Here is a 26,332-nt window from a genome sequence, read left to right as displayed (position 1 = left end):
CTGGAGTGGTAGGGTTAAAATATGTATGGTCAGAGCCATTTAGCAGTCTTATGGCTTGGGGATAGAAAGCTGTTCAGGAGCCTCTTGGTATCAGGCGGCTCCAGTAACGCTTGCAGAGCAGCGAGAAAAGTCTATGGGATTGGGTGGCTGGAGTCAATGAGACGCCATCTCAACCGACTTCATTTGGTTTCAATGCGATATTGAGTCTTCACATAGCAATAATTGGTGTCACGTGATCGATGGCTTTGTCCATTCATATATACCAGGGGTATTCAATTCTTACCCTACGAGTTCCAGATCCTGCTGGTTTTCTATTCTACCTGTTAATTAAATTGCACCCACCTGGTGTTCCAAGACTAAATCAGTCCCTGATTAGAGTGGAACTGGCTTCGAGGTCCATGGTTGAGTTCGAGGGATACAGTTGAAGTCGGAAATTTACTTAGACTTAGGTTGGAGTCATTAAAACTCGTTTTTTAACCACTCCACAAATTTCTTGTGAACAAACTATAGTTTGGGCAAGTCGGGTAGGACATCTACTTTGTGCATGACACAAGTAATTTTTGTATCACAATTCCAGTGAGTCAGAAGTTTATGTACACTAAATTGACTGTGCCTTTAAACAGCTAGGAAAATTCCAGAAAATTATGTTGTGGCTTTAGAAGCTTCTGATAGGCTAATTGATATAATTTGAGTCAATTGGAGCTGCACCTGTGGATGTATTTCAAGGCCTACCTTCAAACTCAGTGCCTCTGCTTGACATCATGGGAATATTAAAAGAAATCAGCCAAGACCTCAGGAAAAACAATTGTAGACCTCCACAAGTCTGGTTCATCCTTGGGAGCAATTTCCAAACGCCTGAAGGTACCACGTTCATCTGTATAAACAATAGTACGCAAGTATAAACACCATGGGACCACGCAGCCATCATACCACTCAGGAAGGAGACGCATTCTGTCTTCTAGAGATGAACGTACTTTGGTGTGAAAAGTGCATATCAATCCCAGAACAACAGCAAAGGACCTTGTGAAAATGCTGGAGGAAACAGGTACAAAAGTATCTATATCCACAGTCATGAGTCCCATATCGACATAACCTGAAAGGCCGCTCAGCAAGGAAGAAGCCACTGCTCAAACTGTCATAAAAAAGCCAGACTACGGTTTGCAACTGCAGATGGGCACACAGACCTTACTTTTTTGAGAAATATCCTCTGGTCTGATGAAACAAAAATACAACTGTTTGGCTATAATGACCATTGTTATGTTTGGAGGAAACCGGGGGAGGTTTGCAATCCAAAGAAAACCATCCCAACCTTGAAGCACAGGGGTGGCAGCATGTTGTGAGGGTGCTTTGCTGCAAGAGGGACTGGTGTACTTCACAAAATAGATGGCATTATGAGGAAGTAAAATGATGTAGATATATTGAAGCAACATCAAGACATCAGTCAGGAAGTTAAAGCTTAGTCTCAAATGGGTCTTCCAAATAGACAATGACCAAGCATACTTCCAAAGTTGTTGCAACATGGCTTAAGGACAACAAAGTCAAGGTATTGGAGTGTTAGAATCACCTTTAGTAGCGATTACAGCTGGAAGTCTTTCTGGCTAAGTCTCGACGAGCTTTGCACACCTGGATTGTACAATATTTGCACATTCTTTTAAAAATGATTCACGCTCTGTCGAGTTGGATGTTGATCATTGCTAGGAAGCCATTTTCAAGAATTGCCATTGATTGTCAAGCCGATTTAAGTCAAAACTGTAACTAGGCCACTCAAACTCCAGCCTTGTGTTTTAGGTTCTTCTCCTGCTACTCTGTTTTAAAGTCACCATTGGCTACATGGTGAAATCCCTGAGTGGTGTCCTTACTCTGGGAAGGACGCCTGTATCTTTGTAGTGACCGGGTGTATTGTTAACTTCACCTTGCTCAAAGCGATAGTCAATGTCTTTTTTTTTTACCAATAGGTGCCCTTCTTTGCTAGGCAATGTAAAACCTCCCTTTTCTTTGTGGATTAATCTGTGTTTAAAATGCACTGCTTGACTGAGGGACCTTACAATTTTCTGTATTTGTGTGGTACAGAGATGAGGTAGTTATTCAAAAATCATGTTCACACCATTATTGCACACAGTCCATGCAACGTAATAAAAATGTTTTCATAATTGCACTTTCATAGTATGGGGGTAGTGTGTGTAGGCCAGTGGCACAAAATCTAAATGTAATCAATATTACATTCAGCCTGTAACACAACAAGATGTGGAATGCTTTCTGACACTGTAATTATTCCCCCAATGCAATTATGCAGCCTAATACATCCACAGTGTGATTTCAATGTTCTGTTTATTGTAAAATGAATTGGATTCCAATTTAAATTTTAACATTACAATGTATAATTCTAGTCCAAATATGGCATGATTACACTATTTGTATCCATTTGCATCACTTAATGCGTGACTTATTTTGAAGGCAAATCGCAGATGCCACTATTGTGGCTAATCATTGTCGCTCCCTTTTCATAGGTACTGGGGAGAACCTGAGATTCCATGCCCAATTATTCTCAGGTGTAAATTAGCTTCTAGTAAAGTGTAATATGAGCCGAGGTACACACAATATAAATAAAGCAGTATTTATTTCACACCATACTCACCAGATTCCGAAGCGACGGTTCATCCAAAGTTGAATACCTTTCAGCAGACATTTTCAGTCTTTAGGCTACAATGGACAGGTGAACGGTAAAAAGCGCAAACTCAACGACCAACAAAAAGCCGCTTTTGTTTTGGAAACGTCCTTCAAACAAATAACTGACCTATCAATGTAATAACGTAGGCCAGTAGCATACAAATGCTGGCAACAATTATATCCCAAAAGAAGATCCAAGTCCCCTTTTGACGTGTCGGAATTGATGCTCCACCTGCTCGAATCAGAGTTTCTTCAAAGCAACTTTACAAATAATTTATGAGAGTCTGATCACAATGAAAACCCCTGCCTCAAAATAACTTTTGGATGATGTCAATAAAAAAACGATTGGAGTGATTTAGAGATTAAAAACATATTTAAAAACCTCAACTCTATCTGGCTTCCTTCACTTTTCTCTCACTCCTAAAATGTTTAGAATAAACGAACCAGAGTTTGAGTTTGAATACAGAATCCCACTAGATTTGATGTCTGCCCCGCCCCTGAAATACTCATCGACCAATTGAATAAAATATTCAAAACCGCGGCCCTTCCTGGGTACTCAAGATGTAGTTATTACAGTCAATAAGTAATACACGTAATTAAGTTCAGAAAAAAAACTAGGCCAAGAGGACAAAAATATTTAGATAAACAGTATCATTATGTTGCCTTCATTAGATAATGTATTTTATAAATATTATGTAACCATTTTGAAATCCATTATCTACTAGATATGGTCAATAAAGTAGGCTATAATACATTTGTCTGGGAAAATATTGTTTCGCCTAAACGTGATGGTATCATTGGCTATATATCATGTGAACCTCATGAACCTCTTTCGTAGACATTCAGGTGCTGTATTGTTTCAAAGGCAGAAATAGATGAGTAGACTCTGCCCACCAGTGAACAATATGTGAACTACCAGAAGGCAACGCTTAACTTTTGACTTACACTGAACAAAAATATAAACACAACATGTAAAGTGTTGGTCCCATGTTTTATGAGCTGAAATAAAATATCATAGAAATGATCCATATGCACTAAAAGCTTTTCAAATTTTTTCACACAAATATTTACATCCCTGTTAGTGAGCTTTTCTTTGCCAAAATAATCCATACACTTGACAGGTGTGGCATATCAAGAAGCTGATTGAACAGCATGATCAATACACAGGTGCACCTTGTGCTGGGGACAATAGAAGACAACTCTAATGTTTTTGTTTTTTTACACAGCACAATTCCTCAGATGTCTATAGTTTTGAGGGAGCGTGCAATAGGCTTGCTGACTGTGGAAATGTTCACCAGAGCTGTTGCCTGAGAATAGAATGTTCATTTATCTACCATATGCCGCCTCCGTCATTTTAGGGAATTTGGCACTATGTCCAACCGGCCTCACAACCGCAGACCACGGTGTTTGGCATCGTTTGAACGGGGGATACCTAGTCAGTTGTACAACAATGCCTTCAACTGAAATGTGTCTTCCGCATTTAACCCAACCGCTCTGAATCAGAGAAGTGTGGGGAGCTGCCTTAAATCGACATCCACGTCTTCGGCGCCCGGGGAACAGTGGATTGACTGCCTTGCTCGGGGGCAGAACGACAGCTTTTTGGTCACTGGCCTAATGCTATAACCACTAGGCTACAGTGCACCACATGTAGGTGGGGTTATGATATTAGCAGGCATAAGCTATGGACAACGAACACAATTGCATTTTATCAATGGCAATTTGAATGCAGAGATACCATGACAAGATCCTGAGGCCCATTGTCGTGTCATTCATCTGCCATCACCTCATGTTTCAGCGTGATGCATGGCCCCATGTCACAAGGATCTGTACACAATTCCACTTATTCCATGGCCTGCATACTCACCAGACATGTCACCCATAGAGTATGTTTGGGATGCTCTGGATCGACAGCGTTTTCCAGTTCCCGCCAATTTCCAGCAACTTCGCACTGCCATTGAAGGGTGGGACAACATTCCACAGGCCACAATCAACAGCCTGATCAACACTACACGAAGCAGATGTACTGCATGAGGCAAATGGTGGTCACACCAGATACTGACTGGTTCTCATCCATGCCCCTACCCTTTTATTTGTTAAGATATCTGTGGCCACCAGATGCATATGTATTCTCAGTCATATACAATCCATAGATCAGAGCCTAATTAATTTATTTCAACTGACTGATTTCCTTATGAACTCTAACTCAGTCAAATCTTTGAAATAGTTGCATGTTATATTATATTATATTTTTGTTCAGTATAATTCAGATGATGTTTAACCTATTGAATGAGGGATACAGGCAACACTGAACTGAAGAAATTAATGCCAATGATCTGCAAACTATACTTTTACAGGTGGGGAAAATAGAGGACGATTGACCAAGTACTAATTTTGAATCTCTGCAAATCTCACTCTGGTCATACTGCAGTAACCAATGTGATATGTGTAGGTTTCAAAGCATTTTAGCCTATTACAATTCTAGGATGGCCATGTGATGAATAAATACTTTGTATTGAGGACATTCTTCTACATTAAGAGTGATCAACAAGCACCTATGCATCAATACTAGGATTTATTAAAAGTATGAAGATGACAGTGTATTTTAATTAAAAAACTTATAGGTGCAGTCTGAAATACAAATAATGCTTAGATAATGTATTTATTTGTCATTGACTTTCCCTTATTCAGAGAACAGTACAATTACTTTGTGGCGCTTCAAGATGTCTTACATATACATTGTTTTTTTTTCTTTACATTGTTTTTTCAAGAGTATATTAAGGTGGGTTTTAAATTCTATACAATTTATATTAAAAGTTTAAAACTGAAAGGATTACAGTAAGAAGCTTAAAGTTATAACAAAATATTGAAATCACAAAAACGTCAGTTTGACTGTTAATATATATATATATTTTTTTTTTAAGTAGAGCGACTGATACATACCGACACACATACAGGCAATAAAGAGACTGGTCGTGTTCCAGGCCAACTATATTGGATTGAATCAACCACTGGTTGCGCACCACGTAATCTGCTGCGCAGTTGGGCATCAGTGTTAAACAGCAACCTAAGCATGGTGAGACCTCGGAGGTGTCTTCAATGTTGTCAGTCAGGAACACCACTTTTAGTGTGACAGACCACAGCTCACACAAAAAGCATTTGGTGATTGCCTGGTGCTCTTTCCATCGACAGTCTCGACCTCACTCCTCGTCCTGTTCTTTGTTTTGCTTCTTAGGCACCTAAAAATGAATATGGTCACAGAAAACATTCAAATTTACTTAAAAGATGACCCCATAGAAGCTCTCAAGAAACAAGGATTGTTTGTTTACCTTTGATGGCCCTGTATTCCTTCTTCCCCCATTATTTTCTCTTAGGGGTGGTCTGGTGGATAGAGGCAAAATATTTCATTTCATTTGGAAGCATTCTCATTAGGGACGTGCATCTCTCCTTTCATGAACGATTCGACACCTATCTAGATGCATTGACTCCAATATGATACAGGAACTATACTTTTTAGTTTGAAATGATTCGGTGCAATTCGGTTTGATTAGAGGTGGATCTGTCTGAGATTACTTCCCTAAACTGAGACGCCCTCAGTGTGTGTAGGCACCTGGGCCGAGCCAATGGGCAAGTCTGAGCATCTACAACCCCACTATCAGATTAGGGGTGGGGTAAATGTATGCTTTTGGTCCGGTCTCCCCCCACTTTTTATCTGAGATCACCATCACCCACTGATTAACTTGTCATTTTAACAGATTGAAAATGCTGAAATAGTACTGTCAATATTTATATTTAGAAATTAGCATGGCATTTAGCCATTTAACAATGTAGTTTTGGATTTTACCCCCCTTTTGAAAGCGAATGGTTTAGACCATTTTACCACTTCAACCAATGAATGCGCAAATATTGCTGTCCTTTATGAAATTACCATGTTCATGGAAAAATGACCAAATACACTAACTGTTTAAAGCAAAACTACCAACATTATTTATGGTGAACCTGAACAATCTAAATAAAATCTGAATGATTTAAAACCCCAATCAGCAGTTGGATGTGAGTTGCATCCACTCTAGTAGGCTACACAACTCCGGTAAAACAACTTTTTACTGTGCATTCGGTAACAGTGACCCAGCAAACTACATAAGTTGTAACTAATAAAGCAGATCATTTGACATTGTGAAAGCATCTGAATGCTGAAGTGCCAGATATTAGAACAGGGGATAGTTCTACCTCTCGTTTACGCGAGCAGCTGTGTCTCCTGCACATTGCACACAGTTGTTATCTGACAGTCATATGCAGAACATGCATGAAAGTTCGATAGGCTACTGAACTGAAGGCGGCATCAATTCAGTCACAACAGATAAGAGGTATTTTTGGAATAAAACAATATGAGTAAAAAACATAGGTAAATAGGCGATTTGTAACGTTTGAATCATTTTTCTCGAACCGATGCATGCTTAATGTGGATCGGTTTGGGCTCCCACACGTGCACTCATATATTAAACATTTGAACCAGGGAGCGGTGTATTGGTGAATCGTTACATCCTTTAATTATCATCACTATATTATAAAAAGAAAACGCTTAACACTAATTCTGTAACACAAAACATAATCCAGATAATAGGTTTCCAAACAATTTTAAATTATGTTTTTGTACCAAAACAAATTGTTTGTTAAAATTACATTATGGAAGGTATGTCATTGTTCTTACCCCACAGCTGCTGCAGAGTTGGATTTGTGGCCTTCACTGAAAAGTGAGTGGCCTCCATCTGCCTCTCTGCCATGCTGGAGTCTGTTCTTCACCTGGGGATCACAGTTTGATATCTTCCCTGTAATGGGCAGCCCACTGTGGTCTCTCTGCCATTCGTTTGGGCTTCGCACCAGGGGCCTCTCTCTGTCCAGCCCACTCAAGGAGTCCACTTTAGATGCAAGCGAGTACACACACACACCAAATTAGTCAGTCTCTCTGAATTTGATGTACAAATTATACATAGCAGAATACTACCCTGCATCCCACTGCTGCCTTGTCTGAAGCGAAGCAGAGTTGGTCCCGAGATGAGAGACTAGATGCTGCTGGATGTGGTGTTGTAGGGCCAGTAGGAGGCACTCTTTCCTATGGTCTAAAAAAATATATCCCAATACACTATGTCAGTAATTGGTACATTACCCTGTGTAGGGTACAGTCTTTTGTGTGGGATGTTAAACAGGTGTCCTGACTCTCTGTGGTCACTAAAGATCCCATGGCATTTATAGTAAGAGAAGGGGTATTAATGCCGGTGTCCTGGCTAAATTCCCAATCTGGCCCTCATACCATCATAGCCACCTTATCACCCCCAGCATCCAATTGACTTATTCATCTCCCACCTTTCCCCTGCAACTATTCCCCATGTCATTGCTGTAAATGAGAATGTGTTTTCAATCAACCTACCTTGTAAAATAACATTTTTATAAAATAAAACATAGGTGGATAGATGTCACCCAAGCAACATTGACTTTGTTAAAAATGATTTAGCATTGGTGAACATGGGGTTCAGTATCTTACATTGGTGTTTGAGTCTCCTCTGCACCTCAGGGGAGTTCTGTCCACAGCTCTCTTTTGGAGGAAGAGATGGTTTCTGAAAGGACATTTTGCTGACCTTATCCACTGACTGAACAGAGCAGGGTCGGAGGTCACACTTATCCTGTAAAAAAAGTGTCATGCTCTACTCGATTACTAGGAAATTACTATGGAGCAACATGTTAGTGCAATAACAATACTTGAGTAATTACCATGTTAATACACAGGTATAGGAGCAGTCACCAGATTTTCTACCCGTCAAAAGGACTTTTCTCCCTCATTTGTATTGTGACGAAGGACTTCTCAAAATTATTGGCATACACTCTTTGATTATGATCTTCAGTTCTTACAGTACTACATCTTGCAGAGCAAATAACATAGGCCTACCTGGTGGTGAAAGACAACAGCCTCCGCCAGGGCCACGCCACAGAACTCACAGGGAATGACCACGTCCCCCTCTAGTGGACTGGCAGGTGAACTGTAGGAGAGTGGGGAGACTGAAAGGGGCAAGGTGGGGAAGCTAGGGGTGTCAGGTGGTATGTGCAGAAGACCAACAGCACCCCTAGCAATCCTGTCATCATAGCGTGGAGATGGAGGACGCTTGCTGAAAGATGCAAAGGCTGAGGCTGGACTACAGCCAGTCTGAAAGACAAAAACAGCCATGAGGGGAAAAATGTATTTCTGCTCACCAGATAGATCAGGTGGCTAGCTACCTACCCTCAGGTAATTACCACATGATCCACACTATCAAATCAGCCCTCAGATAGTCCTTTTCTAACGGTTCTAAACATTTACATATTGTGGCATTCCACCATAACTATCGACGTTACATAATTGTGCATTTAAAAAGGTGCGGGGGTGGGATACCAAGTAGGGTTGAGTGATATTACGATAGTATCAAATGGTCAAATGGCTTAGGCTACTCTCAATCACAGCTTTATGCCCATTAAAGGAGAAGTTTACCCAAAATCCAGAAACTCCCAAGTGATTCCATACATTGAAACTAGTTCAGTGGAGTTTGCTCTCCCCACTCTCTCCCTATCTTTTAGGATCCTTTGGTTTTCTGTCCCCATAATTCCAGATTGGATATCTCGTTCATATCCATCGTTGATGAAGTGCTGGATACACACATACACAGCAATGCAAGGTTGGTTGTATAATTATTTACTTTTACAAATTGCTAATAACCATCTTCTGCATCTCTCTGTATCTTTATCAGAAAACAGTGATATTTGGTGCCTTTTTCCTTTGATTTCCAGTATAAAGTACAGCTAGGGACCGAATAAGAGCTCTCTTTCTACCATCTTTTCCCCCACTTTGCATAACTAACTTTACCTGCGATATGCCTAATTTAAAAATCAACTTTCGCTCCAGCTCCTTCTCCCCCCCAAAAAAAATCTGTGACTTCAAGCTCCACATAAGGGCATATTGTGACATTTCTACGTAGCAGTGTCTCCCCATGAGGGTGCATATGAGCATTACACTGCAAACGATTTAGGTGGAAAAGTACACCTTTAGTGGCTCAAAACCGATAGCACATGACAAAAATAGCTCATTCGGCCGTACACTTTCAATAAAACGAATGTCCACATTTTGCAGATTTCTGAAACATAAAATTCACTGGCAACGGAGCAGAGCAAGGTCACAAGTCCCGTTTTTGCAGCCATTTCAATACAACACTACAGGGAGAGTTCTAGAGAGAGGGCAAACTCCACTGAAATAGTTTCAATATATGAAATCCCTTTGGAGTTATTTGATTTTGGGTAAATTCTCCTTTAAGAGAAGAGGATGATGCAAAGCAATTATCCAGTTCTGAAGACCGTAGACTTTACTTCTATCCAGAACATGATTTATAATAGTCCATGAGTCAAACCCACAAATGTGTGTCATCAGGCTCACTTGGGCCCACAATTTTTTTTATGTCCATAAAGTTGGAAAATGTGTGATAGCAGTGCAGCAACGGAGGTAGAGGGCTAGACACTTGCTAAATACATTACAATGTAAAATTCCATTGGAATGCCAATTCGTTTTCACCTGATGTGAGCAACAAACTATTATATGTAGTTCATGAAAGTTCTTACTATGGGGCCAAAGCAGATTGGTCTGTTAATAGAATACTGAAAGTAATGTAATAAGCCAACAGGCACAACATTGGATTTTACTACACTGTAATGGAATGTAAGGTGTTTGGTATACAGTGCATTCGATAAGAATTCAGGCCCCTTCACTTTTCCCCACACTTTGTTACGTTACAGACTTATTCTAAAATTGATTCAAATCTATACAATAACCCATAATGACAAAGCAAAAACAGGCTTAGAAATGTTTGCAAATGTATTAAAAATAAAAAAACTGAAATATTACATTTACATAAGTATTCAGACCCTTTACTCAGTACTTTGTTGAAGCACATTTGGCAGTGATTACAGCCTTGAGTCTTCTTGGGTATGACACTACAAGCGTCACACACCTGTATTTGTGGAGTTCCTCCCATTCTTCTCTGCAGGTCATCTCAAGCTCTGTCAGGTTGGATGGGAGTGTCACTGCATAGCAATTTTCAGCTCTCTCCAGAGATGTCCGATCGGGTTCAAGTCCAGGTTCTGGCTGGGCCACTCAAGGACATTCAGAGACTTGTCCCAAAGCCACTCCTATGTTGTCTTGGCTGTGTGCTCAGGGTAGTTGTCCTATGGGAAGGAGAACCTTAGACCCAGTTTGAGGTCTTCAGTGCTCTGGAGCAGGTTTTCATCAAGGATCTCTGTACTTTGCTCCCTTAATCTTTGCCTTGATCCTGCCACTGAAAAACATCCCCACAGCATGATGCTACCAACACCATGCTACCAACACCATGCTTCACTGTAGGGATGGTATTGGCCAGGTAATGAGGGGTACCAGGTTTCCTCCAGACGTCACGCTTGGCATTCAGGCCGAAGAGTTTAATCTTGGTTTCCTCAGACTAGAGAGAGAATCTTGTTGCTCATGGTCTGAGTGTCCTGTAGGTGCCATTTGGCAAACCCCAAACAGGCTGTCACATGCCTTTTACTGAGTGGCTTCCGCCGGGCCACTGTATCATAAAGGTCTGATTGGTGGAGTGCTGCAGAGATGGGAGAACCTTCCAGAAGGACAACCATCTACACAGATGAACTCTGTCAGTGACCATCAGGTTCTTGGTCACTTCCCTGACCAAGGCCCTTCTCTCACGATTGCTCAGTTTGGCCGCGCTGCCAGCTCTAGGAAGAGTCTTGGTGGTTCCGAACTTCTTCCATTTCAGAATGATGGAGGCCACTGTTCTTGGGGACCTTCAATGCTGCAGAAATGTTTTGGTAACCATCCTCAGATCTGTGCCTCAACACCATCCTGTCTCGGAGCTCTACTAACAATTCCTTCGACCTCATGGCTTAGTTTTGGCTTTGACATCCGCTGTCAACTGTGGAACCTTATATAGACTGGTGTGCGCCTTTCCAAATCATGTCCAATCAATTGAATTTACCACAGGTGGACTCCAATCAAGTTGTAGAAACATCTCAAGGATGATCAATGGAAACAGGATGCGCCAGAGCCCAATTTTGAGTTTCACAGTAAAGGGACTGTATTTGCCATTTTTAATACATTTGCAAAAATATCTAAAAACTTGTCTTTAGTTTGTTATTAAGGGGTATTGTGCATAGATTGATTCATATTTGTTAGATTTTTTTATCCATATTAGAATAAGGCTGTAACGTAATAAAATGTGGAAAAAGTGAAGGGGTCTGAATACTTTCCAAATGCACGGTATAGTCCTCATAATGACAACAGCTACTTGGATAACATCGTATGTCATTTTAATCCAATCACATCCATGACTATTCACATGTACATATTCATTTACCATGGTTGAAGATTAAATATTGCAATTGTTGATCGTAGCATCTTCAGAAATCATTGATTCAGACAGCTTTCTGGGAACATTAACACATTTCTGTGAATAATCTTTATATATCTGGCACACATGGTTGTGTATTCTACATCACTATGATGAGAAATGAAGGCTTGTCGTTGTTCTCTTGCTCAGTTGTGCACCAGAGCCTCCCACTCTTTCTATTCTGGTTAAAGCCAGTTTGCGCTGTTCTGTGAAGGGAGTGGTACACAGCGTTGTACAAGATCTTCAGTTTCTTGGCAATTTCTCACATGGAATAGCCTTAATTTCTCAGAACAGGAATAGACTGACGAGTTTCAGAAGAAAGTTATTTGTTTCTGGCCATTTTGAGCCTGTAAATCGAACCCACAGATGCTGATGCTCCAGATACTCAACTAGTCTTAAGAAGGCCTGTTTCATTGCTTCTTCAATCAGCACAAGTTTTCAGCTGTGCTAACATAATTGCAAAAGGGTTTCCTAATTTTCAATTAGCCTTTTTAAATTATAAACTTGGATTAGCTAACACAACGTGCCATTGGAACACAGGAGTGATGGTTGCTGATAATGGGCCTCTGCACGCCTATATAGATATTCCATTAAAAATCAGTCGTTTCCAGCTACAATTTACAACATTAACAATGTCTACACTGTATTTCTGATCAATTTGATGTTATTTTAAATAGACAAAATAAAATTATGTTTTCTTTAAAAACAAGGACATTTCTTTGACCCCAAACATTTGAATGGTAGTGTATCTATATAATTTCCACTTGTCAAACAAAGTTTAAAATGTATCATGGTTTGCTTTTTAAAGCCATTTCTAACAGGTAATTATGATATTTAACAGAGGTCAAAGTTCTGAAAAATGTGCCTGATGAATCTAAGCTTTACAATGATATGACTAATGTGTATAAGTGAGCAATAGCTTGTTGTATACTGACTGTTTGTCATAGGGTAAAATCTATGGAAAAAAAACATTGATGGAGTGATGAAAGAAAGAGTGATAGCACAAAGAGAGCTACTATTGCTGCACTGCTATCACACATTGTCCACCTCTAGAGACATAGACCTTCAAAGAAATCCCTGAGACATCGTCGGCCCAAGTCAGCCCGACTGACACCCTGGCTCATGGACTATAACCTAACTCACTAAGGTAAGACCGCCTGTGCATTATCAGTTGACTGTCACTTTGCTCCATCATGTGCATGAGACAGACACACACGCTCCACCAGAAAGGGATATTAGAAAATATTTGCCTGCACTTCGCCTCTGCCAAGGCTTTCAACAACATTATCTTTCTTCCTGATTCATCCAGTTGTAGCATGTGATTTCACGCTATAGCATTACTGTGGTTTCAGCTGTTTTTATTTTTGTAGAATGTATTTTTGGGGGGCAAAACGGATGCCTAGTCAGTTACACAACAATGCATTCAACTGAAATGTGTTTTCTCCATTTAACACAACCCCTCTGAATCAAAAGGGAGAAAAACCATCATACATCACGTTTTATAAGTACATAATCACAATAGGACAAAGGTTGACATCGCCCAATCCTAATACCAAATGCAAGACAAAATGAACGGTGACCAAGTATGAACTGTTATCAGGAGGGAAAACTAGGAAATTAGACCAGAGGGAGTGAACAAAAGAAAAACAACATCCACAGGAAGGAAATAAGGGGGGGGGAAGAGGGCCTGAGTTTATAACTAACTGATGCAGCCTATAAAGGACATTTATTCCCAGGTCTCGTCAGACTCAGCCGCCATCGAGTTAGCCTGACTTGTAGGCTAAGAGTCAAAAGATCCTTCTAACCTGGTGTAAAATGAGGTCCACTTCAGGAAACAGATCCTCACAGAACTCACAGGGCAACATGGTGTCTAAATAGGAGAACAAGAGCAAAGGAATAATGGGTACAGTAGAAAACACAAATTTAATCAGAAGAGGGGTGGAAACGTCAAAATGTAAAAGGCAGAGGAGGGCAACATACTGTAACAGAAAATAATTCTCACATGAAAACAAACTGGGACAATAAGTGGTATTTTGTATAGTATCTCACCTGTCTGGTCATGGTCTGTATTGGTGCCTGTGGTGATATGTTGGTAGTTGTTTGGGGCAGAGATGGGAGAGATGAGGGAGCCGGTGTTGGACATCCTTCCAAGTTTGTGGTCCCAGACATCCGTCCACAAGGCCCCCTCTCCTCCCCCTAGATCCCCAGTGTCCCCATCACTCTGCAGGCTGAGGGCCAGCAGGTAGTCCAGGCTGGCAGAGTCCTCTCCCAGTGATTGGCCTGCAGGCCATGCCAATGATGCCATGCTGTAATTGTTGTTGGCCATCACTGATGCTTCCTGTTCCAGCACTGGGGAGGTGAAACCACAACTGAGATATGTTTTTACAAAGCACACAAAAAAAATATTAAAATTAAACAATGTTCCACTTTAATATAGGCCAGGGAAGTTTGTCAATACCAGAATATAAATTCTAATATATGTTTTTTGGAAAATGTAAAGGGACAAGAAAAGCTTGAACACTTTGTATGAGCCATTGGCTGACGTACAGTGGCTGAAGTCTGTATTCCTCGGGGCAATGTCCCCCCTTCCTCTCAGGCCCACTTGCCCCCGGGTGCTGTTGTGCACTCTGGCCTCCAGGGGCCGTGGTAGGGCCCTGCGGTCAGAAGCACTGGCGTTGTTGTTCTTGTGGCCTCCTCCCTCCTTGGCCCTCAACAGGTTACGGATGGAGTAGGCTTCAAACCAGGCTCCTGGGGACTGGGGTTCTGCTGGGCTGTGACTTGCCCGGCTGTTGTTCCTCTCTTGAGGAGGCGTAAGGCTACCACACCAGGTTGGGTGGACAGCCTGCTCCCTCAACATTACATTGCACATGCAGAATGGACAGGGCTCTGTGCGCGTACCACAATAATCCTCATGCTCCTTAGACTGACTGAAAACCAGCTCCAGGTCACAGTACTGACATGGCACCATCCGCTGATTGCAGTCAGAGCTCTGAAAAAGAGAGGTCAGATAAAAGCCACATCTCAGTTGAATTTGTAATACATGACCATCACGTCAGGTAGATGAGGTCTCCATCCTGATACAAGTTTCACATACCTGGTGGGATTCGATATGGCTTTTCTCAACCTTTAAACCACACTTACATTTCACCTGAAATTTAAAGAAAAAGTTTGAAGCCTCCTTTGCAACAACTGTACAGCAACTTAGGGATGTCTCCCTAGCTTTGAATATGCTAACTTATGACTAGCCTAACCACCTCCCACCCTCTCCATGTTTAGCACTGTACCTGCATATGCTCCTGCTCCTTGTGCTGCTTAAGATCTGAACGGGGCACTGGCTCTTGGCACACCTCACACAAAGCAATATTCCGGCAACAGTGAATCTCATGAGTAGTGAAATTAGCCTCTGGAATGTCATGCTGACTAGAGAGTGGGAGAGAAAGAAATGAGATGTGCATTTATCCACATTGTCCCTCAACTTCCCTGAATATTCACACTTACCAATTGGCACAGAACGTTGTGCTTTCATCTGCCATGGCTTGCATTGAAATAAGAGGGAAAGAAAAATAGGTTGAAATTGTCAATAGGCATTTGAAAAACTCTGGGGGCAAACAATCCCCCGAAAACGTATGTGGCATCAAATATCGCCTTTTATAACAAGTTGACCCACAACCCACATTATTGCTAGCTAGCAATCTGTCCAAACTAAATAGTAACGTTAGCTAGCTAGAAAACGTTCCCATTTAGCTAGTATCGTCATTTGGCTGACAATGACCAAGCGAACATTGAACATAGCTAGCTATTGTTTCAGTTCGATGCTGGTAGTTTCGATTTACCAGATTGTACCGGTATCTATAAATGAGAAAGTCACATAGCTACCTGTGCTGAGTTCGGTCCCTTGTTTGTTTACTGTACTTGGCTAACGTAACTTTAGGTATCTCTAGACGATAGCTAAATATGGAGGGCGGCTTTAAATCCCGGTTTTGAATAGCTAAATGTCAGAGTAAACTTCTGGGGTGACAATAAAACTATTTTGCTGCTAACTTTGTATGATTTGACCCTAGCTAGCTACTTTCCAAGCTCGTTTATGCAAGCCATTTTTAGGGTGCTAGCTAGCGAAGTGAGAGCGTTTCTTGAAAGTACTAGTGACGCACAACTCTGATTCGCTAGTCATCGAAAGACAGTTGACCAATGAGATCACCCGAGTGGAATTTTCTGTTGATCATTGGCACGTCCATATCCTAAATCCTTAACCCCTACCTATCTAACCTTCCTTAATAACCCTTATAAATGTAAACTTCAATGGGGTAACTTCCGAATAGTAGATGCGATCTTACGTCAAGCAAAGTTATTATCAAGAAAAGTGTAATTTAGTTTCCCTACTCTTTTTGATCCTTTGAGCAACCAATTAATTGTTGTGAGGCTCTCATACACATTTAAAATACTTTCAAAACAGACACATGCAATCTCCACAAATTCCTTTTAATGATTATCAAACTATTGTGCCATCAATACTGTAATTTCAGACACATTATTTTCTCTTTTCTAAGGCACAGTTTTGTTCACATAATGTACTGTAAATTATCTTATTTACAGCAGAGTATTGGACTCACAGTTGTAACATTCATTTCCCACAAATTAGGCTACCTCCAAAAGGTCTATAACCATCTAAATATATATAAAAAGTCTAACCCTTTTTGAATTCTTTACTCAAAGTTACATTTCATTTTACAGCAATACATTTTTTTTTAAACTCTATGGCATTGAATATATGGGAGAAAAAGATAGGGAAAATGAAGTAAATCTGTAAAATAAATCATATGAGATCAAAATAAAAACCAAAAGTAGGCATCTTTTCCCCAAAAAATTAAGAAAACTACACCTGATACATTCCAGAAACATATGGAGTGTGTATGGTCTTATTATTCCCAACAGCTCGTTACCTATGGGGACTAACTCCACATTCAAAATTACAATGTTGAATGCAATAAAATCGTTAAGTACACATACCGGCGGTATATTAGGTCACTTTATCCAGACAGATCAAACATATGAGCACATATTAGGAAAGATGATGAATATCACAAACATGCTGGGGTTTTGAAAAGACAAGCCAATCTCACAACTGCTTAATGTTGACTAGTAGACCATATTTCTACAAGGATGTATTTTCCAAACTGGGGGCCAAAAGAGAGATAAGCAGTGTAACATGTATTTACATTGCCTAAGATTCCATTTTGGTGATCAAAATTGCATTTGTGTCAAGGTGGCACAACAAGCAGCCCTGCTGCTTTAGCCCTGTGTGCCAAGATTGAACATATATGACTTAGGTGAATTAACATGTCACACTCAGATAAGACAAATAATAGAAAATATCAACCAAAAAAAAGTATATCCTGTACATTGACCCTTGTCATGTATCGGTGCAAGCACTATTGCTATTATTGCATTTTGCATACATGACTAAAGTAAAATTGTGTTTAATAAACAATAAAACAATGTTTGACTTGATACTGATATTAAAATTAAGTACCAGCATGTAGGACAAAGATATCCAAGGAATTTGACACAGTTAAAACATCAGAGGCACATGTGTGCTGTTTGAGTGAAATGACAGAATGTGTCAAATCTAAATATTCACATTATACTACATTTCATTTTTGACATTTCATATACATTTTCAAATGTATCCTCTGATACTTTGATTGCTTTCTCTTAAAATACCATATATTATAATGTCTAAGTAGTCAAGTAAAGCATACAAATATGATCACTGATTGTTTATGAACTATGGAGGATTATCTATTTCACAAGTATATCAAGTGTCACAGCAAATATTTATTGATCAATATTCCCTGGCTTTTGCAACTTCTTTCACCCTAAGAGAAACAAAATCTACAAATCTAAAACCGTGTCAGACACAGATCCAAAAAACTGTATCGAAGTACATTATTGACCAAAACTTCAACTGAAAACATGAGTTAAAATGTTTTTTAAAAAGCATGTAAAACTGTTTTAGAATATAGATATACTTTAAACTGACCCAAATCTTATAGGAAAGAAATGCTGGAGTCCATTTCAACTCTTTAAACATCTTGGTCCACAGTACAGGTCAGTAGGTCCCAATTATATAACTTGTTTACCAAAATTACAAAATACACCTTTTACATACTACACTCTGGTATCTTACCTTAAAGACTAGATAGAGCTCACTAACAATACAAGCCCCAAAACAAAGCGGACAGACAACTAGAGAGCAAGAAACTGGAACAGAACAAAAACATACAGGTAATGAATGGAGGGAGAAAGAAAAAGGCACAAAGTGAAAGAGTGGACAATTATTGAAACCCAGAGAGGTGGTAGGCACAGAGAGAGCGAGAGAGAGAGGGGAGGAAAAAGAGAGAGAGTTTATCTGTCCTTGGAGCCCAGCTTCTCAATGAGGTCCTGCAGGGGGGCCAGTTCACGACGATCAATGAGGTTGAACTCCTAAACAGACACACAACCAAGGTAAAAACCATATGTGACCGTGATGGGACATAAAATCAAGGTTCCTGCTATATTTACACAGGATAGTAACAATTACACCTGTTAACTGAATAATAATTGCACAATGCATCAATGGGAATATAATACTATTTACTACATCCATGGAAGCATGAAAAACCCCTGTGATAGAATCATGACAATCATTTCTAAACACCAATAAAAGAGAATATTTGATATTTTGAATGTATTAGCAGGGTCACCTGGACAAAGAAGATGAAGTGTTTGAAGGAGGTATTGAGGTGGGCCTCCTCCTGCAGCTGCATCACAGAGTCAAAATGCTGGTGGTAGATGTGGGCATAGACTCTGAACAGGCGCTTCAAAATGGTCTTGGCCACAGACATGAAGTTCTTAGGAAAGGGCACTCCTGGGGAGACAGAGCAGGGGAGTTATATCATTGTCTCAAAGCCAAAAGGTCTAGGCTAAGGTTGTGAAGGTTTAAAATTAATCCGCACAAATGCGAATTTTCAACTAACCTATCTTGGAGGGGAAGAGTGTCTCATCATCCAGCTGATCCTGCACCCAGGTCATCAGGTAGTCTATGTACTTGGGAGCAGAGCACTTGATGGGCTTTTTGATGTTGGTGCCATCAGCCCAGTGGTATTCATACCTTGAGGGAGGTGAGATGGAATTTTAATAACATGCAATTCTGACTCCCTCTGTTTTTGGCACAATTCAACATCACTGATTGTTGGACAATGTCACACATGGCTTAATACTAGACCTGCTAAAGCAGTCATTTGGACTGCTCATGAATTAAACAAAAATATTACTCTGCCATTTATTAAGTAAACCCCCCCTTTATAAAGACAAAATAAGTCTATATAACACACGGTCGTTGTTAGAATCTTAATATCAAAAACAGAACCCGGAGTAATAACCAGATTGAGGAGGGCATGTAATTTTTTGCAATGGTTTCCTCCCTGTTGCCCTTCTTTTCCTGACAGTAGGGCCTGCTGCTTCCCTCCTTATTAAGACAGTTGTAGTATTGTGCCCAGTTGATAATCACCCCAATAATTTATTCAAAACTAAACCTTAACTATACCAAAACTAATTTCACACATAACAGATTAAAGTTAAGTATGATGGGTGAGTTGATGAACAAGGGGAAGTGAACATGCATAGTTATGTAATCCCTAATTGTGAATTAAGAACAGGGTGGGCCATTCTATTGTGTTGATCCTTTATCATTTCTAATCTCAAAATGGTATGTACCTTATATCAGCCCACCAAATCCAAGAAGTCTTCTCAGTCTACTCTGGTCTACTTGGAGTACACAGTGAGAGCGTGAGGAATTTACAATGGCAAGAATCCCAAGACTAAGGCTACTAAGGCTACTAAATCTGAGTGAAAATGACTCAGATGGCAGGGAAGAAATTAATCATGACATCTCTGATGATTATTCTTCTGAGCCTCAACCTGAACCTACACCACCAAAACCTAAGCGCAAAAAAGCCAGAATGGTACTCATTGAGTAGGTGCCCATGCCACCACCAAATGAAAACGGTGAAACGGGAGAGAGGAAGGGACAGCACCGTTTGGATAGAACAAGCCGGTGACAATGCTACGGGCCGATTGGGAGCACAAAATGTATCTGTATCTCAAAATCATTGTAATGTGGTTAATCTTAAAAACCTAAGTGAAAATAATTCAAATCTAAAAGACAAAATTCAACCAGAGTGCACCGTTTGATCATGGGAAAAGGCAGCAAGTGGCTAGGCACGCTATGCTATGAAACCACACACTATTGCAGAGACTTTGATGTTACAGGCCACAATTGATATGGTGAAAACGATGTGTGGCAAGACAGGCACAGAAACTCACATCAATACCTTTGTCAGATAAGACTGTTAGAGAATTTATGCTCTGACTGAACGACTCAAAAACTCCCCAGCTTTTGCTCTCTAAATTGACGTTAGCTGTGAGGGCCGAGACGGCCATTCATTGATTTTTGTTCCCTATATATGTCGGGTGACTGTATTCACGAGGATATGTTGTTCTGGCTCACAATTCCCAAGCATGAAACGACATAGGGGATGTTCAGTGTTCTGCGTGGCTATATTGATGAAAAACATATTTCATACGGGATCAAAATGGTAGTCTTTTGCACAGATGGGGCTCCATCTATGGCAGACAGGCCTCCCGATTAGAGACCAAAAATAGAGCAGGGGAAGGAACTGAGGAAGTGCCAAAACTAGACAACACTAAACTAACAACAGTACTTAAGTGGATTCAGTTGACAGAGGAATCAGTATTCAGAAAGCACATCAGAGAAGGACAGCTGATCTAGGATCAATATCTCCTTTTATATCATAACGAATAAGTTTGCATGATTAGATCAGCACTCCTCTGAGATGCTTTGTGAATACGGGCCTCCTCCAGAAACAATTTATTTTGTACTGCACTTACATTGTAAAAACATGAAGTGAAACCAACACACTGAACCAAAGTTTAAAACTAGGGACCAAAATAAAACATGTCTATGTGGGGATAGTCTGCGCTGGGCTGACCATAGCAGTAGCTTATGGATAAATAAACATATTAAAGTGTAACATTTTCATCCCTCTTCAGGCAATTTCAGAGAATACTAGAATTGAAATAGATGGCACATGCATCAAATGTCTGTATGTTACCCTGATAAAGGTTCTTTAGCTGAAACATTGGTCAAATAAATCCACAGCAAAGATAGATGAGCGTGCAGCTTCCTTTTCCATTTGAATTGTCTGTCTGCCTGTATTACCTGGGGCCAGCAGACATCACAGAGCAGCTGGTCTCAGTGCAGAACTCAGTAATGGTGCCGTAGAGCATGTTGATCTGATTAAAGAAGTCCACAGCTTAAACAGAGAGAAGACCAAAGGCCCATATTATTTCATGTAAAAGTACAACTGAACAGGCAACTAAATGCCCAATGACAAAGTACTTGATATGAAAGAGGCAATTACCACAGACTGAACAGTCAGACTCAAATCTCATCTCAGGCCACGTATATAGACACTGTGCTACAGCCTATAGGCCATGAAGTCTGTGTCATTTCAATCTCCCGTGCTCTCCTCCCTCAATCACCCCTTTCACTCACTATTAACAGCAATCCACTCATTGAGATCTTCCCCCTCTGGCAGCATCACAGCCTGTCTCAGGTTCCCACTCCCCAGTGTTGCCTCCGCATGCTTCAACAACTCATACTGGTGGGAGCCCTCTGGGATGTTCTTCTTCGGCTTGAAGGTTTTAGAGGAACGACTGCCACTGGATGAAGGGATGAGGGGGAGATATAGTAATATCAACAGTGATATTCTAAGTTGTGGCTACTGTGATGAATAGATGGTAGCTATGTGCTCACTACTCAAGATATGAAATCATACTGTGTGAACCTTCCTGTTTAACACTTTCCTCTGATTAGCTGACTGTAACAAAACAGGAAGGCACCCAGGCTATCTATAATTGCTTGCCACTGACTTGTGTACTAGTTACCTACATGGTAAAAAATATATATATATTAGTTCCCCTGATATGTGACACACATAGCTAGCTAGATAACAATATTGTTGTTATTTAGCTAATGTTCTCAACCCAGCTAGGAACGTTACGTCAGTGGCTAGTCAGTCACAAGCTAGCTACCGTTAACTAAAATGATCAATAGTTTCAACAAATATTATGATAATCTGTGGTTACAGCATTTCTAGCTAGTCTTAGTCTGAATCGTAAATTATGCAAATATAGCTAACAGCATAGCTGGCTAATTAGCGAACTAGCAACGAGCACAACCCAACAAAGCTAACGCGTTAACTAGCTAGCAAACGTTACTTACAATAGGAAGCTCATCGTTGAAAAATCCGTGTGCAGACCAACGAATATCGTAGATATAAGCAAAACTGTCGTTTCCAAGGTTTCTCTGCTTTTTGGTGAAAATATAGTGATTCTAGATTCCACTGCCCTGGTGAAAATTCTCCGAAGTTTGCAAACCTCTTACTTGTCAGTGTGTTGTCGTCGTGCAAGATGTACGGAAAAGAAAGAAAAATTGTACGTAACTACGTAGATAGCGCAACATTTTCTCTCGCGAGAATCTTCCTCGGGATGTTGACGCCAGAGCCGTAAACAGGCAACTGCCAAAATAATGGAAGCACTTGAGTCAATTATAGATATAAAGTGTATTGAAAGCAAATGCTTCCACACAGGTATATATATTTTTTTTTAATGTATAAAAATACTGGACAGGCCATTATTTTGGCTACCACTGCTATACCTCCATAGGATGACAATGAACCCATCCACAGAGAAAGAGTGGTCACTGAATGTGTTGATGAGCATGAAAATGATTTAAACCATATGCCATGGCATCTCATTCACCAGATCTCAACCCAATTGAAGACTTATGGGCAGGGCCAGTCCTATCCTTTGCGGACCCTAAGCGAGATTTGATTGTGGGCCGCCCCACATCATGCGCAAAATATTTTTGTGGTCCCCCTCTTGACAGCTGAGAGAACATTTACAGTTTTAAAGTTAATTTCATGCAATTCTACTCATTTCACAATGGGGCGGAGAGAAGTTTAGCAATTTTATAACTAATTTCATGCAAATCTGCTCATTTTGCGTGCAACGCCAGGGTTGTGGGTTCGATTACCACGGGGGACCAGTACAGGTGCAGGTCCTGTGTGGCTGAGTTGGTAGAGCATGGCACTTGCAACGCCAACATTGTGGGTTCGATTTCCACCCGGGGCCAGTATGAAAATGTATGCACTTGATAAGAGCATCTGCTAAATGACGTAAATGTAAAATGTAACTCAATATTAGGAAGATGTTCCTAATGTTTGGTATACTTAGTTTATATGGCTCTGGTTGACATGCATGATGTCACCCTCATCTGGACTCAAAACACAAATACATTTTGTAGTCTGAATCAATTTTATTCACCAAGTACATTTACATATACTCAGAGTTTTACTTGGTGATGTGGTGCTGCTAGTGATATACAAGATTTAGAGACAGAAGTTCATTATATACAAATAGGTAGAGTGAACATAGAGCTAGAAAATAATGAGTAGTGGATATACAGTACATATATACCGTGGATATACAGTGAATGTACAAATGTACAATATCAGTATAAATATATCTAAATACAGACAGATGCAATGAGATGAACAGAGTGCACAACTGCAGTATAGTGCAGTTATTTTGTTTACAGGTCAGAGAAGGCTTGATGATGTTTGCAGCATAGAGTGCAGAGTTCTTTAGGCTCTATTGGCCAGATGGCTGGTTGGTCAGGGACACAGCACAGGGAAAGAAACTATTCAGTTAGCAGGTGTTTTTTTGGTCATGATTGACCTGAATCCCGTGTCAGAGGAGAGTTCTTGGAAAAGGCTGTGACCAGGGTGGGAGGCAATGATCTTTCCTGCACACTTCCTTGCCCTGGAGTTGTGCAGGGCCTCGGTGGAGGGCAGGTGGCAGCCAATGATCCTCTCTGCAGACTGGACAATGCGTTGCAATTTGCCCTTGGAGTGGGCCGCAAGTAATAAATCCGCTAGTGTGCCTTCTTGGTGACCGCTGTGATGTTGTCCTCTCACTTTGAGGTTGTGGGAGATGATGGTCCCCAGGAATTTGAATGATTCAGCCATGCTAACAGCTTAGCCTTCTATCTCAAGGGGGAGATTGGTGGGGGGCGTTTTCTGAAGTCAAATACGAATGAAAAAGGCCACCAGGTGGTCAACCTCCCCACGGTACATGGACTCAACTCATCTGCAAAATAGTTTGACAGATGCGTTGTTGGTGTTGAAGTCATTGGTATGAAGTGAGTCGAGTAGAGAAGAGAGCATGCATCCAGCTTCACGTGTTTTGCTCCCATTGGTCAGAAGTCAGTGATCCACTGACAGATGGAGCTGGACACACTCAGCTTGGAGAGTTTGTCTTGTAGCATTTCTGGGATGATGGTATTGAACGCACAGCTAAAGTCCACAAACAATATCCTTGCCTTGCATATGCCTTTGGGTTGTCTATGTGTTTGAGGATGTAGTGGAGGCCACTGGCGTAAAGCAGTTTCTACAGACTCCTGCAAGGTCTGGTGCGCTCTCCCAGCTTGGATAGAAAGTTGTTGTGCGTAAAACCAGTCTATTAATGCCAGGGATTTTTTTATTATGCAGGGTAGCCTACTATCTATAGCTATATACTGTAGCCTACCATATTTAGCTGCTATTTAGGGGCTATTTATAAAAGAGAAATTAAGGAAAATGAGAGGCTCAATTAAAGATGTTGCAGAACTGCTTCAATTCAAAGGGCTTTATTAGCATGGGGAACGTGTGTTTACATTGCCAAAAGCAAGTGTAATAGAGAATAAACAAAAGGGAAAATAACAAGGGAAGTAAACAATCAGAAATTAACAGTAAACATTACACTTACAAAAGTCTTAAAATAATATAGACATTTCAAAAGTTATATTATTGGCTATGTACAGTGTTGTAACAATGTGCAAATAGCTGAAGTATGAGAGGGAAAATAAATAAACAGATAAATATAGGCTGCATTTACAATGATGGTTGTGCTCCACTGGTTGCCTTTTTCTTGTGGCTTCAGGTTACAAATCTTGCTGCTGTGGTGGCACAGTGTGGAATTTCACCTAATAGATATGGGAGTTTATCAAGATTGGATTTGTTTTGAAATTCTTTGTGGGTCTGTGTAATCTGAGGGAAATATGTGTCTCTAATATGGTCATAAATTTATCAGGAAGTTAGGAAGTGCAGCTCGGTTTCCACCTCATTTTGTGGGCAGTGGGCCCATAGACTTCATTCCCCTGAGAGCCAGGTCTGCCTATGACGACCTTTCTCAATAGCAAAGCTATGCTCACTGAGTCTGTACATAGTCAAAGCTTAACTTAATTTTGGTATATCTCACGGGTCATCCCCAAAGCCAACACCTCCTTTGGCCGCCTTTCCTACTAGTTCTCTGCTGCCAATGACTGGAACGAATTGCAAAAATCGCTGAAGCCTTATATTTCCCTCACTAACTTTAAACATCAGCTATCTTAGCAGCTAACCGATCGCTGCAGCTGTACATAGCCAATCTACCTACCTCATCCCCATATTGTTTTTATTTACTTTTCTGCTCTTTTGCACACCAGTATTTCTACTTGCACATCATCATCTGCATTTCTCCAGTGTTAATTTTTTCTCCAGCATTTCTCCAATGATGCATTTCTCCAGCAAAATTTTTTTTACTTCGCGACTATGGCCTATTTATTGCCTAAATGACCTCCTCATGCCATTTGCACACACAGTATATAGACTTTATTTTTTTCTATTGTGTTATTAACTGTACGCGTGTTTATTCCATGTGTAACTCTGTATTGTTGTTTGTGTCTCACTGCTTTGCTTCATCTTGGCCAGGTCACAGTTGTAAATGAGAACTTGTTCTCAACTAGCCTACCTGGTTAAATAAAGGTAAAATAAAAATAGAATTTAAATAAATAAAAAAGTGCATTGATGATGTCGTCCCCACAGTGACCATACATACATACCCCAACCAGAAGCCATGGATTACAGGCAACATCCGACACTGAGCTAAAGGCTAGAGCTGCCGCTTTCAAGGAGTGGGACTCTAACCCGGAAATTCATAAGAAATCCCGCTATGCTCTCCGATGAACCATCAAACAGGCAAGCGTCAATACAGGACTAAGATTGAATCAT

The 26,332-nt window shown here is 40.5% G+C and overlaps 3 protein-coding genes across 8 annotated transcripts in view; all 3 read right to left on the bottom strand.

Annotated features, from left to right (window-relative positions):
- LOC112233545 (smoothelin) overlaps window positions 1-3,104 on the bottom strand; it is an 86,721-nt gene extending 83,617 nt beyond the window's left edge. For all 6 annotated transcript variants that reach the window (XM_042320603.1, XM_042320602.1, XM_042320605.1 and 3 more), the window contains exon 1: window positions 2,636-3,104. In XM_042320603.1, the coding sequence (XP_042176537.1) occupies window positions 2,636-2,686 (51 nt within the window). In that variant the 5' untranslated portion in view covers window positions 2,687-3,104. The remainder of the gene's footprint in view (window positions 1-2,635) is intronic.
- Window positions 3,105-5,222: 2,118 nt separating this feature from the next.
- Window positions 5,223-16,274, bottom strand: LOC112245930 (TRAF-type zinc finger domain-containing protein 1). Its single transcript, XM_024414124.2, has 12 exons — window positions 15,996-16,274; window positions 15,618-15,654; window positions 15,404-15,539; window positions 15,214-15,267; window positions 14,667-15,108; window positions 14,169-14,468; window positions 13,925-13,989; window positions 8,609-8,863; window positions 8,207-8,345; window positions 7,376-7,583; window positions 5,994-6,045; window positions 5,223-5,903 (listed from the first exon to the last, which is right to left on the bottom strand). Exons 2-12 carry the CDS (start codon window positions 15,650-15,652, stop codon window positions 5,865-5,867), a joined length of 1,725 nt encoding a protein of 574 aa, XP_024269892.1. The 5' UTR covers window positions 15,653-15,654; window positions 15,996-16,274; the 3' UTR covers window positions 5,223-5,864.
- A 305-nt stretch (window positions 16,275-16,579) lies between these two features.
- On the bottom strand, window positions 16,580-22,673 carry LOC112233543 (MOB kinase activator 1A). The gene is made up of 6 exons (XM_024401260.1): window positions 22,465-22,673; window positions 21,736-21,902; window positions 21,400-21,493; window positions 19,136-19,269; window positions 18,863-19,026; window positions 16,580-18,602 (listed from the first exon to the last, which is right to left on the bottom strand). The coding sequence occupies exons 1-6, from the start codon at window positions 22,476-22,478 to the stop codon at window positions 18,525-18,527; spliced, it is 651 nt and encodes a 216-aa protein (XP_024257028.1). The 5' UTR covers window positions 22,479-22,673; the 3' UTR covers window positions 16,580-18,524.
- Window positions 22,674-26,332: the final 3,659 nt, after the last annotated feature.

The sequence above is a fragment of the Oncorhynchus tshawytscha genome, linkage group LG04 (assembly GCF_018296145.1).
Source record: "Oncorhynchus tshawytscha isolate Ot180627B linkage group LG04, Otsh_v2.0, whole genome shotgun sequence".
NCBI classification, from domain to species: domain Eukaryota; kingdom Metazoa; phylum Chordata; class Actinopteri; order Salmoniformes; family Salmonidae; genus Oncorhynchus; species Oncorhynchus tshawytscha.
Note: the sequence above shows the minus strand (reverse complement) of the source record. Positions and strands in the feature narration are given on the sequence as shown.